General features: G+C 44.7%; 1 protein-coding gene across 49 annotated transcripts in view; it reads right to left on the bottom strand.

Moving 5' to 3' along the window:
- Positions 1 to 16,121, bottom strand: part of ATG10 (autophagy related 10) — a 271,675-nt gene that overhangs the window by 225,185 nt on the left and 30,369 nt on the right. For 14 of the 49 annotated variants that reach the window (XR_016220372.1, XR_016220373.1, XR_016220371.1 and 11 more), the window contains exon 3: positions 13,083 to 13,171. The exons of the other annotated variants lie outside the window; for them this stretch is intronic. Coding sequence is in view for 10 of the 14 variants with exons in the window: in XM_089312938.1 (XP_089169064.1) it covers positions 13,083 to 13,171 (89 nt within the window). In the remaining 4 variants the exon portion in view is untranslated. The remainder of the gene's footprint in view (positions 1 to 13,082; positions 13,172 to 16,121) is intronic. 49 annotated transcript variants of the gene reach the window in all.

Here is a 16,121-nt window from a genome sequence, read left to right as displayed (position 1 = left end):
AGTTGGTCTTCTTTGTATAAAGTTCAGTGAAAATGAATCTTAATGGAGAATGGGACTGGGAATGAAAGAGGGAGGAGAAGGTCGGGTGGGAGAGTGGGTGGGAGGGTGGGTATGGTGGGAAGAATCACTATATTCCTAAAGTTGTACTTATGAAATGTGTACTCCTTAAATAAAAGATTTCTTTGGGAAAAAAATTAAAAATAGAGTTATTAAACCATAGAAGGGGAGTAACTATATCAATGAAAAAAAAAAAAAACTAAAACAAAACTGCAGGTTGGTATAGGGCTGAGGAAAAGTATGCAATGGAGGGCAAGGTTGGAAGGGGGGATTCCAAGATGGGGTTTGGACCTTGTTGCAGAGTGTGTGGCTGTAGCTTCCTGAAACATTTTCTGGGTCACTAAGTTCAGAGTTGTACCACATCTGCTGGGCAAGCAGGATGTAAGGTGGCAGGAGCTCTAGTTCCTAAGTGGCTACACAGACAGGCAATGGGGAAGCACAGGAGCTCAGGCAGGGATCACCGGAAGCAATCCTTCCAGTCACACGGTGGAGGGGAGACTCATGAGCTCAGGCAGAGAGATCACAGGAAGCAATCCTTCCAGTCACACGGTGGAGGGGAGACTCAGACAGGCGTGCACGGTCAGGAGACGACGCCCTCCTTCTTTTACAGCCTTTCTCCTGGGGCCTCTACTGATTCAATTTAACCCATGTTCATCACCACAAAAACACCTAGATCCCCACCCATTGCTGCAGGGTGGGCACTAAAGTGTGAGTTTGGAGCCCAAAGGCAACAGATGGTGCAGATGGGAATAGATTGAGCAGACTCTAGAAAACCGTGAGAGACCAAGGGTGGACTCAGGGACCAGTCCTCTTTCATTTCTCTTTCTCTTATCTCAGTTTTTTCTCAAAGTGTCTCTTGGGTTCCTTCTTTATAATTTCAACTTGTACATGACTACCATAATTTCTCTAACTGCTTATGAGGCATTTCAACTTCAGCTTCCATTTCTAATTGGAAGAGGGAATCTATTTAACAAAGTTCATTTTTTTGCATGAGACCTCATGAAAAATGGAGAGACAAAGCATACAGACTGTCCCTAAGGGCACCACTAAGAGCACCTACTTCATACAACATGGTGTACCTGGGCCTAAGAATACAGTGGTACACAAAACGGACAAAAGTCCTTGTCCCTGCAAAGCATGCATTGTGGTGGACAGAATGCAGACTGGAGAAGATAAACAACAAATCACTAAATACATAGAGCAGGTGGTTCTAAGTTCAATAAAAATAATAAGTCAGGCAAGGGATAACAAGTGATAGGGTTCGGAGGATTCTTTTTTACATAGGGTGGGTAAGGGGGACATTTGACCAAAGATCTGAAGGTCATAAGGGAACAAGTCATGAAGCTTCTAGGGGGATACAAACACATTAGACAGAGGGAGCAGGAAGTGCCAAGGCTCCAGGTGGAAAGCAGGATAGTAGTATGTCCAGAAAAGAGTGAAAAAGCGGGAGAAAGATAGAGGATTCGGGAGTAAAGAGGATGGGAACTATTTAAGATCTTGGAAGCATAAAGTCATTGAGGGGTTTTGAGTGAACTCAATTTTTTTTTTTTTTTTTTTTTTTTTTTTTTTTGGACAGGCAGAGTGGACAGTGAGAGAGAGAGACAGAGAGAAAGGTCTTCCTTTTTCCGTTGGTTCACCCTCCAATTGCCGCCACGGCCGGCGGCGCACCGCGCTGATTCTATGGCAGGAGCCAGGTACTTATCTTGGTCTCCCATGGGGTGCAGGGCCCAAGGACCTGGGCCATCCTCCACTGCACTCCCTGGCCACAGCAGAGAGCTGGCCTGGAAGAGGGGCGACTGGGACAGAATCCGGTGCCCTGACCGGGACTAGAACCCGGTGTGCCAGCGCTGCAAGGCGGAGGATTAGCCTAGTAAGCCAAGGCGCCAGCCTGAACTCATACTGTTTTTAAAGTTTGATTGTCCAGTGTCGCAACTCACTAGGCTAATCCCCCACCTGTGGCACCGGTACCCCGGGTTCTAGTCCCGGTTGGGGCGCTGGTCCTGTCCTGATTGCTCCTCTTCCAGTCCAGCTCTCTGCTGTGGCCCGGGAAGGCAGTGGAAGATGGCCCAAGTGCTTGGGCCCTGCACCCACATGGGAGACCAGGAGGAAGCGCCTGGCTCTTGGCTTCGGATCGGCACTGCGCACCGGCCATGGCGGCCATTTGGGGGGTGAACCAACGGAAAAGGAAGATCTTTCTTTCTGTCTCTCTCTCTGTCTAACTCTGCCTGTCAAAAAAAAAAAAAAAAAAAAAAAAAAAAAAAAAAAAAAAAAAAAAAACAGATTGATTGATTTGAGAATCAGAACTACAGAGACAGAAAGAAAGAGATCAATCATCCATCCACCAGCTCACTCCCAAGATGGCTGCAACATCCAGGGTTGAGATAGACTGAAGCCAGGAGCCAGGAGCTTCAACCAGGTCTCCCACGTGGGTACAGGGGCCCAAACACTTGTGCCATCCTCCGCTGCTTCCCCAGGCACATTAGCTGGAAGGTGGATTGAAAGTGAACAGCTGGCACATGGACAGGTGCCCATATGGGATGCTGGCATTGCAAGCAGTGGCTTTAACTGCTATGCCAGAACGCCAGTCTCAAGAACTCATATTTTAAAATGATTGCTCCACCTGTTGTTTAGAGTCCAAATTCTAAATGCACAGTAATTAAGAAGTTATTGCAACAAGCCATGTAAAAAATAACAGAGGCATGGGCTGAGATGGTACAGTGAGAGTGAAAAAGGGTTGATTTTGAATACATTTTGAGGGCTGTTATTGGGTTTTACTACTGGACTAAAGGTGGCATATAAGACAACAAAAGGAGTCAATGGGTAACTCCAGGTTGTAATCCTGAGCAACTAGAAGCTAATATGTACTGATACAGGGAAACATATGGAAGAAGCAAGTGGTGAGGGGAGAGAAGATAAAACTGCATTAAATTTGCAATTCCTAGTAGACATTCAAATTAGGTAGACATCAATTAGGTAGCTGGATATAAGAGTCTGAAGTTCAGGGAATGATACATGCTAAAAATACAAATTCCAGACTCATCAGTGTATACATAGTCTTTACTAACTAGAAGTTGCATAAGATCTCCTATTAGCATCTAATTAGAGAAGCCCAAAGACTGAACAGTGTTTAGCAGCTGGGAGATAAGAAGGCAACAGAGGAAGCCAAGAAGGAACAGTCACCAAGACAGCAAGAAACCAGGAAGCCAGCATTCCAGATGCCAACCAAGAGCATTTCAGTATGGGAGTAGTAATTATGCCAGTTCAGCCATCGCAGTATAGTGAGTAAGCCACCGCCTGCATGCCAGTATCCTATATGGGCCCCGGTTCAAGTCTTGGCTGCTCCACTTCCAATCCAGCTCTCTGCTAACGAGCCTGGGAAAGCAGAGGAGGATCCCCCAAGTGCTTTGGCTCCTGCACGCACTTGGGAGACCTGAAAAAAGCTACTGGCTCCGGGCTTCTGCCTGGCCCAGCCCTGGCCATCACAAGCATTTGGGGAGTAAACCAGAGGACAGAAGAGCTTTCTCTGTGTATCTCTCCCTCTCTCTCTGTCATTATGCCTTTCAAATAAATAAAATGAATCTTTAAAAAAGCATTTGTGCTTTCATTTTGAAATTATTAATCATTTTTTTCACTGAGAGAAAATAAATAATAGTAAAAGCCTATGGATCTCCATAGCTATTTCTGGCAATTTTTATTCTATGATCTATGGTTCAGCTAATACCAAAAAAAATCAAAGAATGGAGCTAATGTGAAGCAGACAATATAAAACACTTTCTAGCCATTCCCAAGATAAACAGATACACAGACATGTGGCAGTACAACTAGAGAAGTCAGAATAAAAGAACAAGGATAAAGTGAAACAAAAGGAAGACTATGAAATCGAGTACAGAGTCTAAGTACAGAGACTAAGCATTCAGGCAAATCTAAAATCCTACCTATCATACCTGATCGAGGCAGGCAGCCAGCATCTCCTTAAACATTCCCAGGGACACGACAGTGTGAATTACTGGCCAGTTCTAATTTACATTAGGCAAACACACTCCCTGCTTGGTCCGATTTCTCTCCTCTGAAGCAACACAGAATTAAGTCTTCTCTCCACAAAGGCAAGCTTTTGGCACAAACCTTGACACTGCTGCCTTGCATGGGCAGGCCCAGCCCTGCCGGTGTGGGCAGGGAGAACGTTCCAAACAGCAGCCTGCCACAGATGCTACAAACCTACTGTGAAGTACAGCTAAGATCCTTTCCACACAGCGATGCCAACAGGTAGGACAGTTAAGGCATTGTGGAGGTAAAATCAGGGAAAATTCTGTCACAGAAACAATAGGTCTTTGAGGACCACAAATGCCAGTGTGCCCCATAGAGACTCAGCTTGACCCTTTGATACAGAAATCAAAGTCCTTCCCTCACCACTTCTTTGTCTTTAGCACAAACCCTGTGCCAGCTCCTCCCAGACCTTCCCAAGGTGGAGCTCACTACCCCAAGTATGTCTCTGCCTCTAATTACTATTTACGGCATTTGCATGTGTGTTTTTTTTTCTCATTATAATGTCATTAGCATGAGAGGGAGCCCGTTGCCAAGGCAACCAGGAGTGGTGCATACAAGGCACTGCCTTTAATAAAAACTTAACCCTACTTCCTTCAATTCCCACTGTGTCTTTCCCCACACTTCACTTCTGGGAGTGCAAAGATGAAAATTTCCTACAGCCACTCCTTCCTATTCGGCATTGCTCCAAGGGCTTAGTAACCCAGGTGTGTTCCCCACAATACACTAAGAACACATTTATATTTTTCATAACTAACTTGGTAAATTCTCCTTCTGATCAACACTGTTCATTCAACATAGTCCCTTGGTTACCTAAAATAGTCTATTTTTCTCCAGATTAAATATTGCCAGCTTCAGAGTTGCAATGATTTCCACAGTCCTCACTCACGTGACTGTCCCCCCCCAAGGGGCTTAGTTGAGATCAGACTCACTATTCTAAAGCATCCTGCCAACCTGGTAACTCTCAAAAAAAAAAAAAAAAAACCTTGGTTTGACATGACTTTTTTTTTTTTTTAATTTACTTATTTGTTTGAAAAGTAGAGTGATAGAGTGAAAGAGACAGAGAGACAAAGAAATCATTCATTTACTGGTTTACTCTCAATGGCCACAATAGCCAGGGCTGGTCCAGGCTGAAGCCAGGATCCCAGAGTTCCATGAAGATCTCCTACGTGGGTAGCACAGACCCAGGGACTTGGGTCATCCTCCACTGCCTTCCCAGGCATATCCACAGGGAGCTGCATCAATAGTGGAACACTAGAACCAGCTCTCTGATCTGGGATCCTGACATTGCAGGCAGTACCTTAGCCCACTGTGCCACAACATTACTTGTTTTTCACCAAAGCACAAAGGTATGTTTCTATTAAAGCCGGGCATAACAATAATGGTTCATCAGGTGATCAAATTATGGTTAAACTTTAAAAAACCAGCAGTTACAAAAGGCAACACATGATAAAATTCTAAATTTAGACTAAAAAATTCAACTAATCAAATACAGTAATGTACAATTTCAAAACACAAGAGCTATGGATGTCTTCAAGCTCATTAGGTGCCAAAGTGTGAACAGGCTGTCTTTTAGGGATTCTGGGGAACTCAGTTTGTAATTGTCGTATTTGCAGAATCCAGTAAGGAGGAGAAGTCACCAGTATTGCTGAGTTGTTCCAAGAAAGCACATCTTGTATGAATTAGCAACTAATGACCACGGAAACATCTACTGCTCTGTGGTACCACCATCTTTGCAGTGTGAGGGAAGAGAGGAGCACCAGGACCAATACGAATTAAGCCATCTAACTGGGTTAGATGCCAGCAGGAATTGAGCTCCCACTGTTGAAAATGTAGCAGACTTGGAGAAGTAGAGGGTGAGGATGCCACTATAAAATAAAACCATTTGTGAAGGGCCAGTGATGTGCAACAGGTGAAGCCACTATCTGCAATGCTGGCATCCCAAATGGGTGCCAGTACAAGTCCAAGCTGCTCTACTTCTGATCCAGCTCCCTGCTAATGCACCTGAGAAAGAGGGGAAGATGGCCCAGGTGTTTGGGACCCTGCACCCACGTGGGAGTCACAGATGGAGATGCAGACTCCTGGCTTCAGCCTGGCCCAGCCTCAGCTGTTGAGGCCGCTTGGGGATTGAACCAATGGATAGATCTCTCCCCGCCAACCCGGAACTCTGCCTTTTGAATAAACAAATAAATCTTTAAATTTAAAAAAAAAATTGTGACCATGGAAATGCCTTCTGTGCTGTCCCAAACAGTAAAGAGAAACCACTGAAAACGTAGCCAGCACCACCAGGAAATCAAATTTTTCTTTAATTTCACTTAATTTAAATTTCGAGTAGCCACATGTGGCTGGTGGCTGCCAGCCTCTAAGTCACAGCTCCCTAGATGATGGGCTGGTGTGGAGCAAGTACTCAGAAACATTTTCAAGTAAGACCACAGGGGGCCCAGAAGCACCTGACTCACAGTCCAAGAGGAAGTCTTGCTATGGCACCCACGGTAAGCCACGTTCTTGGGCCGTAAGAGTCGTCTGCCAGAGACCAGATGAGGGTCTAGAGGGAGACAGCTGGTTGGCAACACTGCAGCCTAGAGAAACCAAGCAGAGGGCTAAAGACTCCAAGGCCAAACTGCCCAAGTTCATAGCCCAGCTCTGTCACCAATAAGTGCGACCTCAGTTCCCTTATCTGTAAAATGGGAATAATCATGTTTCTATTACCCAACATTAAGAAGATAAACTGAGTTAATATGTGCAACACACTCAGAATAGAGCCTGTTACAAAGTAAGAGCTGAAAAGTGTTTGTTCTCAAAATAGGTTTTAAAAGTGAACTTGTTTTGATCAATCCCCCATAAGTGAGTGAAAGGCCTAAGAACCTATTTCCCCTCCAGGCCTTCCACTTTATTCTACTTTATTCGGAGGCCAGGTGAGCAGCTCATCAGCCTCGCCCAGCCCAGTGTGGTTCATCCTCCTCCTGCCACTTCCCATCCCACCTGTTCAGACGCTCATCACCCATACCCATACGGCCCAGGGCCCACCAAGCCTTGCCCATGACACATGCCCAGTTTTTAAGTTTATTTCAAGAGATTGTACCCTCTCCCAGTCCTTGCATTTCCTCCAGATCTGCTGGCAGCTGGATCTGGCACGTGTCACAGCTGACAGCCTCGCCCCAGCCTTCTAGACTGTCCTGGGACCCACTCCCATCACAGCTGACAGCTCGCCCCAGCCTTCTAGACTGTCCCGGGACCCACTCCTGTCCTTCCTCACCTTTGCACAGCACGGCACACAGAAATCCACACCTGAACATTATAATAGGGTGCACTGGAGGGGACACAGTGGTGTTCATATGGAACTGTGTAAAAAGTTGTATTTTCTTTGTAATAGATAATTATTACAGCCAGTCCCCATTCCTTCCCCCATCCCAGGCAATAGCTACCCTAACCCTCTGTCTCTATGCAGGTGAATATGAATCACTTTTCTCTAGATGACAGAAACACTTTTCTTATCATCAACCAACCAGCATTTGGAATATTCAAATCTAAACTGTACTTCAAAAGTGCTACCATGGACCGGCACTGTGGCACAGCACCCTCCATTTGCAAAGCCAACTTCCCATTTCAGAGCACCAGTTCCAGTCCTGGCTGCTCTGCTTCTGATTCACCCCCCTACTAAAGCACCTGGGAAGGCAGCAGAGGATGGCCCAAGTGCTTGGGCCCCTGCCACCCGTGTGGGAGACCCAAAGGAGTTCCTAGGTCCTGGCTTTGGCTTGGCCAAACCCTGGCTGATGCATCTATTTGGGAAGTGTACCAACAAATGCGAGATCTCTCTCTCTCTCTCCCTCTCTCCCTCCCTCCCTCCCTCCCTCCCTCTCTCCCTCTCTCCCTCTCTCCCTCTCTGTCACTCTGGCTTTCAAATAATCTTTTTTAAAAAGTGCCATCATTCAGTAAACCAGATTTTCTTTTACTTTCATTAATAAAGGTAATGTGAAAATTTCTTATGGTAATATGCATAAACTGTGGATTCAACTGAAATCATACATTTCAAACCAACGATGCAGCTTTCTCTTAAGTATACAAGACATTAACCTACTTGTCTTAAGAAGCACCAGTATCAGGGCCAGGGCTGTGGCGTAGCAGGTGGGTCCACCACCTGCAATGCCGACATCCCATATGGGCGCCAGTTGGAGTCCTGGCTGCTCTGTTTCTGATCCAGCTCTCTGCTATGGCCTGGGAAAGCAGTGGAGGATGGCCCAAGTCCTCGGGCCCCTGCACCCACATAGGAGACCAGGAAGAGGCTCCTGGCTCCTGGCTTCAAATCAGTGCAGCTCTGGCTGTTGTAGCCAATTGGGGAGTAAACCAGCAGATGGAAGACTTCTCTCTCTCTCTCTCTGCTTCTCCTTCTCTCTTTCTGTGTAATTCTGAATTTCAAATAAATAAATAAATAAATCTTTAAAAAAATCACCACTATCTACTCAAACTATAACAGACTAGACATTGTGATGAAGGCATTTTTTAACTTCATGTCTCCAACACCAAATTTTTACCTTGAATCCATCAACTTTATCTGTACACAGAAATACATTATCCTGACAATTTTCTAATAGGTTCATCCATTCAGCTAATTAAACTATTTTTCAAGCCAATAACTACTGCTTAACAAATCTTCAAAATGAGAATTATTTACTGAAAAAGTTCCAGTTCTCCTTCTAGTTCATAAACTCCTGACCAGACCCCTCCTTGCGTATCCACTGTACTTTTGTACTTTTTTGGAAGTTGGCATTCCCCTTTCTTCACAAAAGGTGAGAACACAGGTTGAACGAAGCACCTGGGGTCTCTATTGAGGTACATCAGACCGTGGCATTCACATACAGGCAAAACAGTCCTCTAAGAATCACGTACTATACCAGCTGACTTTCACCCAATGCTTGCACAGTCTCCATCAGTATTCAAATCCAAGCCTGCTCCAGACAACACCTTTTGCTCCAAAGTATGAATTTATCACCTCCAAAGTCTCCTTCCCCGTAATCTGTCTGGTGCCTCTTCGTGGAGAATTTATATTCCTCCCAGCACTCCTCTTTAGGAATCCTACCTTGCACTGGGACCTACTGTGTGCTGCTTTATCAGTGTGCAGTCTGGATCCCAGCTGTCTTGGTGGCATCCGACAGGTCACTAACACATGCCCTGGTGTTCCTCTCCATGTGCTCTGCTCCCCCTGCCTCAGGTGATTTCCACACCAGGTGGTGAAGTGAGGGTGCCCATCTTTGTTGGAGGCGTCTGGCTTCAGCTTGTAATGTGAGGCTTTGTAACTGGTTTATTTAACTTAACTAACACCATTGGAACAAATCTCCACGAGAGCTTTGGCTTCTCGTTCTGCTGTGGCAGCACTTGAAGGCATTCAGACCTCGTCTGGGGAGGTTCTGGGTGAGGTGTCATGGAGCCTGCATGGACCCCTGGTTTCATCAGTTTTCTCTTCCCTGCCAACAGAGCATTAGGCTAACAGGAATGAAGAAAGTCCTCAATATGCACATCCAAACTTAAGATAACTTTCTTTTCATTACCTAAAGAGTGACTCTACCTTTTTTGATGCTATGTTTACTTTGTGAAGCTAACGCTTTCTGGTTTTAATGAAAAGTTACCCAGTAAGACTGAAAAGCTAAGTATATTAACTATAAAAATTAAATCTTTTTTGAAACACAAATAATAGGGCCTATAAGTTTTTATATACAGAGAGTTTCCTGAATTCTTTAAAAACAAATTTTGGAGCTGGCACTGTGGCACAGCAGGTAAAGCAACCACCTGCAGTGCCGGCATCCCATATAGGTGCCAGTTTGAGTCCCAGCTGCTCCTCTTCTGATCCACCTTTCTGCTAAGGCCTGGGAAAGCAGTAGAAGAGGGCCCAAGGGCTTGGGAGACCTGGAAGAAGCTCCTGGCTCCTGGCTTCAGATCGGCCCAGCTCTGGCCATTGTGGCCATTTGGGGAGTGGACAAGCAGATAGAAGGCTTCTCTCTGTGTCTCTCCCTCTCTCTGTAACTCTACCTCTCAAATAAATAAATCTTTTTTTTAAAAAATGAATTGCATCAAAATTCAAACAATTCATCACTGGTTTTTATTTATTTCAAAAACTAAAATCAGGGGCCAGCACTGTGGTACAGCAGTTAAGCCACTGCCTGCAAAGCCAGCATCCCATATGGTCACCGATTCAAGTCCTGGCTGCTCCAATTCTGATCCAATTCCCTGCTAATGCATCTGTGAAAACCAGCATAAGATAGTCCAAGTGCTTGGGTCCCTGTACCCACATGGGAGATCCTGGTGGAGTTCCTGTTATTGGCTTTGGCCTGGCCCAGCCCTGACTGTTATTACCACTGGGGGAGTGACACAATGAATAGATTTCTACTCTTCACCCCCCTCCCCTGCCTTCCCTCACTCTGCCTTTCAAACAAATAAATCTTTAACAAAAAAAAAAAAAAAAAGTTCTGGCGAAGGAAGGTAGTGATGGCTGCACACCCATGTGAATGTGCTTAATGCCACTGAATTCCACACTTAAAAACTCCCACAATATTTGGGGCTGGTTCAGGCTGAAGGAAAGAGCCGAGAACTCAGTCTGGGTCCTCCACAGGAGTACTGGGGATCCAATTCCTTGAGACATCACCTGCTGTCTCCTAGGGTCTACCTTAGCAGGAATCTAGAACCAGGAGGTAAGGTGGGACTCAAATGCAGACATTCCAATTTGGGACACATGCGTCCCAGGCAGCATCTTACGTATTATGCCATTCACTTCTGTAATTCTTATAAACAAAGCAATCTCCAGTGACCAGTATAGCAAGGCATGTAATCTCACATACTGGGTTGATCTAAAGCCCAAGGTCAGGTGTGGGTGCCATGGGATGTGGCTACTGCAGAGAATTTCCTTGTCATAGGTGCTATGCTTAATGGTTTTAAGGTCCAAAATAATTAGTGAATTCAGGGGTTTACATAGGGAGCCTTCCAAATAGTCCCCAAATATCATTTTGACTACCATATATTTCTAAGTGATCATACAAAACACTGTGAGTGAATTTTGACCCCTGACGTCTGAAGCCCATTTGCAGCCTCTTCACGGCACAGCCATTGGGAAACCCTGACCGAATCCACGGCCTTCAGCCTTTCCCTGAGCAGGCCCTTGGCTCTCCCAGGCTCAGCACATTCCTGGCAGTCCTCTGGGTAAATCCCAGCCCAGCTCAGCCAGGGCTTGGGACCTCTGCAACGTGAAGGCTGTGCACAAGGACATTTCCCCTGCCGGCACACCCCGCCCTCATGGGAAGAACCCATGAGTGGCCACAAAAAAACTAATGCATGGTAAGCAGGTTTCACAGAAGCAATATCGGGAACAAGGTGAATTATATGACCTTCCAACTTCAAACCTTTATTTCCATGACTTATGAACGTTTTTATGACCCAAGGTTATATAACACATTAATCTCAGCTTTATGTTCTGATTGCTTGTCCCGGTATCAGCAATGAATAAAATACATACCAAAGAGGCACGCCTCATGATTTTTAGTATCACTGAGATATCCTAGGGAAAGCTGAGAAGTAAACGAAACCCGTTATTGATGCTCTCCCATTTCCACCTCCATATTCCACAGAATGTCTCCTGCTGGCCCCAAGCCCCTAACTATCTTACATTAGCCTGCAAAAGCACACAACAAAGTATATTGCTTGGGGCAGCACTGTGGCACAGGTTAATCCTCTGCCTGCAACAACAGCATCCTATATGGGCACCAGCTGTGGTCCTGGCTGCTCTCTGCTGATGGCCTGGGAAAGCAGTAGAAATGGGTCCCTGCACCCACATGGGAGACCCAGAGGAAGCTCCTGGCTCCAGGCTTCAGATCAGCCCAGTTCCAGCTGTTGTGACCATTTGGGGACAGAACCAGTGGATGGAAGATCTTTCTGTCTCTCTCTCTCACTGTCTGTAACTCTACCTGTCAAATAAGTAAATAAAATCTTGAAAAAAAAAAAAAAAGAATATATTATTCAGTGTCCTTCCCTTTCCTCCACCTAAATCCTGCCCCACTTTTGAAAATCTCAATTTGGCAGTAGCCCACTCCACTGGGGCATTAACTCTGCTCAGACTTCCTGACTGTCATATGACCAGGTCAAGGCCAACTACCACTCAGGGGTCCCAACAACATATGGACCTGCCTCGATGAGAAGCACAGAGTATCTCTCTTTAGGTTCTACTGTCCGACCCTTCACTTACTGTACTGACCATTCAGTGTCTGCTAGCGTACGGGAGTTATAATCGAAGGATTCCTTCTCTTTATTCAAAGCTCACTGCCTAATGCTATACTACGGGGCAAAGGATATAAGTCAACATTGGAACATCTTATCCTAGACCAAATGCTTTACAAACCATCTGTGGTGAAAGATCAGGAATTTTATTTCCAATCTGTCACAGACATACTTTCATGGGGAAAAAAAAAAAAAAACACTAAAAATGAATTACTAGAAAAAAGGAAATAAAAAAGTCCAAAACATACAAACTACAAGCCCCAATTCTTTTATTAGATTTGACAGATATAAAATTAGTCTGTCAAACTGTGTAAAAGCTTCTAGTCACTCATTTTCAAGTTCCGTACTTACATGCTCATGCTGGCACCCACCTAGGACCACGCTTCAAATAGCACTGCCCTAGAGTAACACGTATCTCCACCCTGTCCTGTCCCTACAGAAGGAAGCTGCAGGGGAAGCCAGGTGCCACGGGCAGTGAGAGCCACGTGGGGCCCTGCCATCCAGAGAGCTTAATTCACAGAAGCTGATCCCTTCCAAGAGACTCAAGAAACGCTCTCCAGACTAACACACATCCAGGTTCCTGAGAGTAAGGGTGGAATCCTCCTTTCTCTTTCTTTTCTTTCTCTCTCTCTCTCTCTCTTTTTTTTTTAGGTTAGTTAAAGCTCTCACTTTGGCTCTGGGTTATTTACATAATAAAGATCTATTTAAATGCACATGCACTATACCATTGTGCAGCCAGCAGGAGGTGAACATGAAGATCTGAGCGCAAACTTCTCTGTGTGTGTGCAAAGCATGTCTCCATTGTGCAACGGCTCTACAAATAAGACATAAACACTGGGTTTTTAAGACATGTAAGAAAAGGTTTACGGCTTTGACTGTTTTTCATTATGGGAAAATTTACATGCTGAAAAGTAGCAAAAGCCAGCGCAAAAGAATAAACAGCGGGTGTACTTCAAGGGCTTGTTTCTTTCAAGAATCAGGAGCAAAATTGGGTTTTATTAGCTGTTTCATTAAGTTTTACTTTGAAGAAAAACAAACAGTGAAAGCATATGTGCAACATCTGATGAAAAAGGTTTTTATTCTAAACAGTCTCTGTACAAAACTCATTAATGTAACATTAAATGTGAAGACTTGTCTAGCAATTTAAGGATAATTTTACTCATTTTAGTTTATTTATAATTTCTGACACAGTTTATTTAATATATTCTAATCTTTAAATCACCATGTGTACTAAACTAATATATTAAAGCTGTCTGTTCAAAGACATTTTGCGATAAATATCCACAGCATCTGTTAAAGGCAATTAGTCCATGAAGTTTGCATCAAATTTAACACCTAAAGTAAGATAATACAGCTGGATTTTTGTATGCTGGAAAATTCATGAAAACGGATCAGTTCTTGGTCAAATTCCTAAGAGTTAATGCTTTCCTTACATTGCAAGAATATTTTTTTAAAAAACGCTACACTAGTACAATATCTGAAATCTAAGCACCTTGTATACTAGTCAGAGTATTAGATAAAAGTGTATCCCCCTTCGGACAAATGTGGTCATGCTGGATACTCACTGCATTCCTGCTAGGAAAACTGCCAATAGCTCCACTGCCATTTCAAGACTACATGTTGATAAGAAACAACTAAAGCTTACTTGTGGGGAAAAATAGAAATTTTACATATATATACATATATATATGTATATATGTTCAAATTCAGGGTGATTCCTGAATTTCAATAACAGGACATCTTTCTAAAAAACCTTTGTTAAACTCACACATTAGAGAGAATATAAAGAAGAAACAAACTCAGTTTTAGGAGTCCATGTAGTCAAATCAACTGTAAGCTGTTTACTAAAGAATCTCTCTGTCTCAGGGTACAAATATGAAACGGGTTTCTCTTTTCCAATAACTCTCCTTAATATTCCAGTGTGGACTCTCCTCTCCCACCCGGTAAATGTGGCAGACTGACTGTGTTAATGACCCAATTTTTCACGCCACCCCTATAGTCACGCCCTTTGAGATGACCTGCCCATGCTGACTCAACTTGGCGCCTATGAAAAGCTCAAGCAGAGGTCTAAAAATGTCCTTGAATGCATGCACATCTTCCCTTTGGATCCTAGACAACAGGCCCATGCTGGCTGCCAAGAACAAGGCATGCGACTGAATCACCCTATGGAGCCCACCGTAGACCTGCCAGCCCCTAGCCAACCCTCAGTTGACTGTAAATGCATAAGTAACCCCTGGGGACATCCACGGAGCCTGGTGCACATTGGCAGAGATGTCCAGTCATTTTGTAGACCTCTGAGAAATTACAGATGTTTTGAGTCACTAGGTTTAGCAGGATACAATACCTGACACATTAGGTGTCCTTAGACAATGACTTTGTCTCCATCCATAACTTGAGATGCTCCCAGTTACTAGAACTCTATCCTCAGAAAATTAAGATTAAATCCTGTTATATCTGTTACTTTGAAGACTCAAATATAAAATTGATTTGAAATTCTTTTTTTCCCTGTAGTTCAACCCAAATCCTCAGTGGCTTGCCACACAGAAGCATGGCAGGTTTGGTCTTGCTGGGGAAATCCTCCTGCCCGCCACTCCCACTGCTGGGTGTGGCACCTGGGCCCTGAGAAGCAGAAGGAAGAAGCAGCATCCATCCCTGTGCAGCTGGGCGTGCTCACAGCCCTCTCCATACTCGCTGCGCTGCCCTGACAGACACTGGCTGGGTGTCACAAACACAGCTGCTGCTCCCACTCCCTGCTCCAGCGACTGTGTGGGTTCCTCTCGGGGTCCTGCAGGGGGACCATCCCTTGCACATTTACGTCATCTTGGCAGCCACCACCCCTCTCCACCCCGGCAATGGTCCCTTGCCTGAATGCCAGCCTCCTTGCGAAGGACAGGAGAAAGCAGGCCAAGTCTGGCTACTCTCAGAGTGACCAGATTCCACAGCTTACACAGCATCGCCTCTGCGCCTGCGTAGCCCACTCTGCCCTGCACTCCCTTCACCTCTGCTCAGGCAGAACTGGGTGATCAGCAAATCCACAGCCAAGCAAATGCAAAAGAGGCAATGAAATGACCACTCCTCCCGCCCACCAGGGTTCCCTTACAAGGGGCTCTTTGAAGGTGGAAGGGGGCTTTGGGGAGGGAGGGAGGGAGAAAGCAGCACTGGCCCCCTCCCCTGCTCTGCTGAGCCAGTTCTCAGAGCAGGTGGAGGTGGGATCCCAGCTCCGGACAAGCTCCTCAGAGCCGCTCAGCAAGGCAGGTTTCTGGCCCCAGCGGTTACTGGATTATTCATAGCAACCCAAATATAGAAAATTAGTTACTTAGTGTCTTTTGTCTTCAGCTTAGGGCCTTAGCTGCAATTCTGGAACAAGATAAAAAGGTCCCCACTCAACACACTGCTACATGGTTATTTTTAAATCTAAAGTGTGCATTACATTCTACTACACTGCATATCATTACAGAAAAAAATCCATTTTTACAGAAATGCCAGCTTTATTAAAAAGACTGCCCTGAAGAGATTATTTGAATGATACTTATTAACTTGGTATGTAAATGTTATGCTGTTTTCATGGATCCTAATTCATCAATTAAAGGTTAAAAAATGAACTTTGGTATTTTTTTAATTTTCAGAATTTTTCAAATACAATCTTTTTTCTCTCTCTCTTTTTTTTTTTTTTTAAATTGAGAGACTGGGAGAGAGAAAGAGACAGAAAGTGAGAGAAAGATCCCATCTGCTAATTGCTCCCCAAATGCCCACAATGGCTGGCG

Source organism: Oryctolagus cuniculus, chromosome 14 (assembly GCF_051225735.1).
Source record: "Oryctolagus cuniculus isolate XC-2025 breed Fujian yellow rabbit chromosome 14, ASM5122573v1, whole genome shotgun sequence".
NCBI classification, from domain to species: domain Eukaryota; kingdom Metazoa; phylum Chordata; class Mammalia; order Lagomorpha; family Leporidae; genus Oryctolagus; species Oryctolagus cuniculus.
Note: the sequence above shows the minus strand (reverse complement) of the source record. Positions and strands in the feature narration are given on the sequence as shown.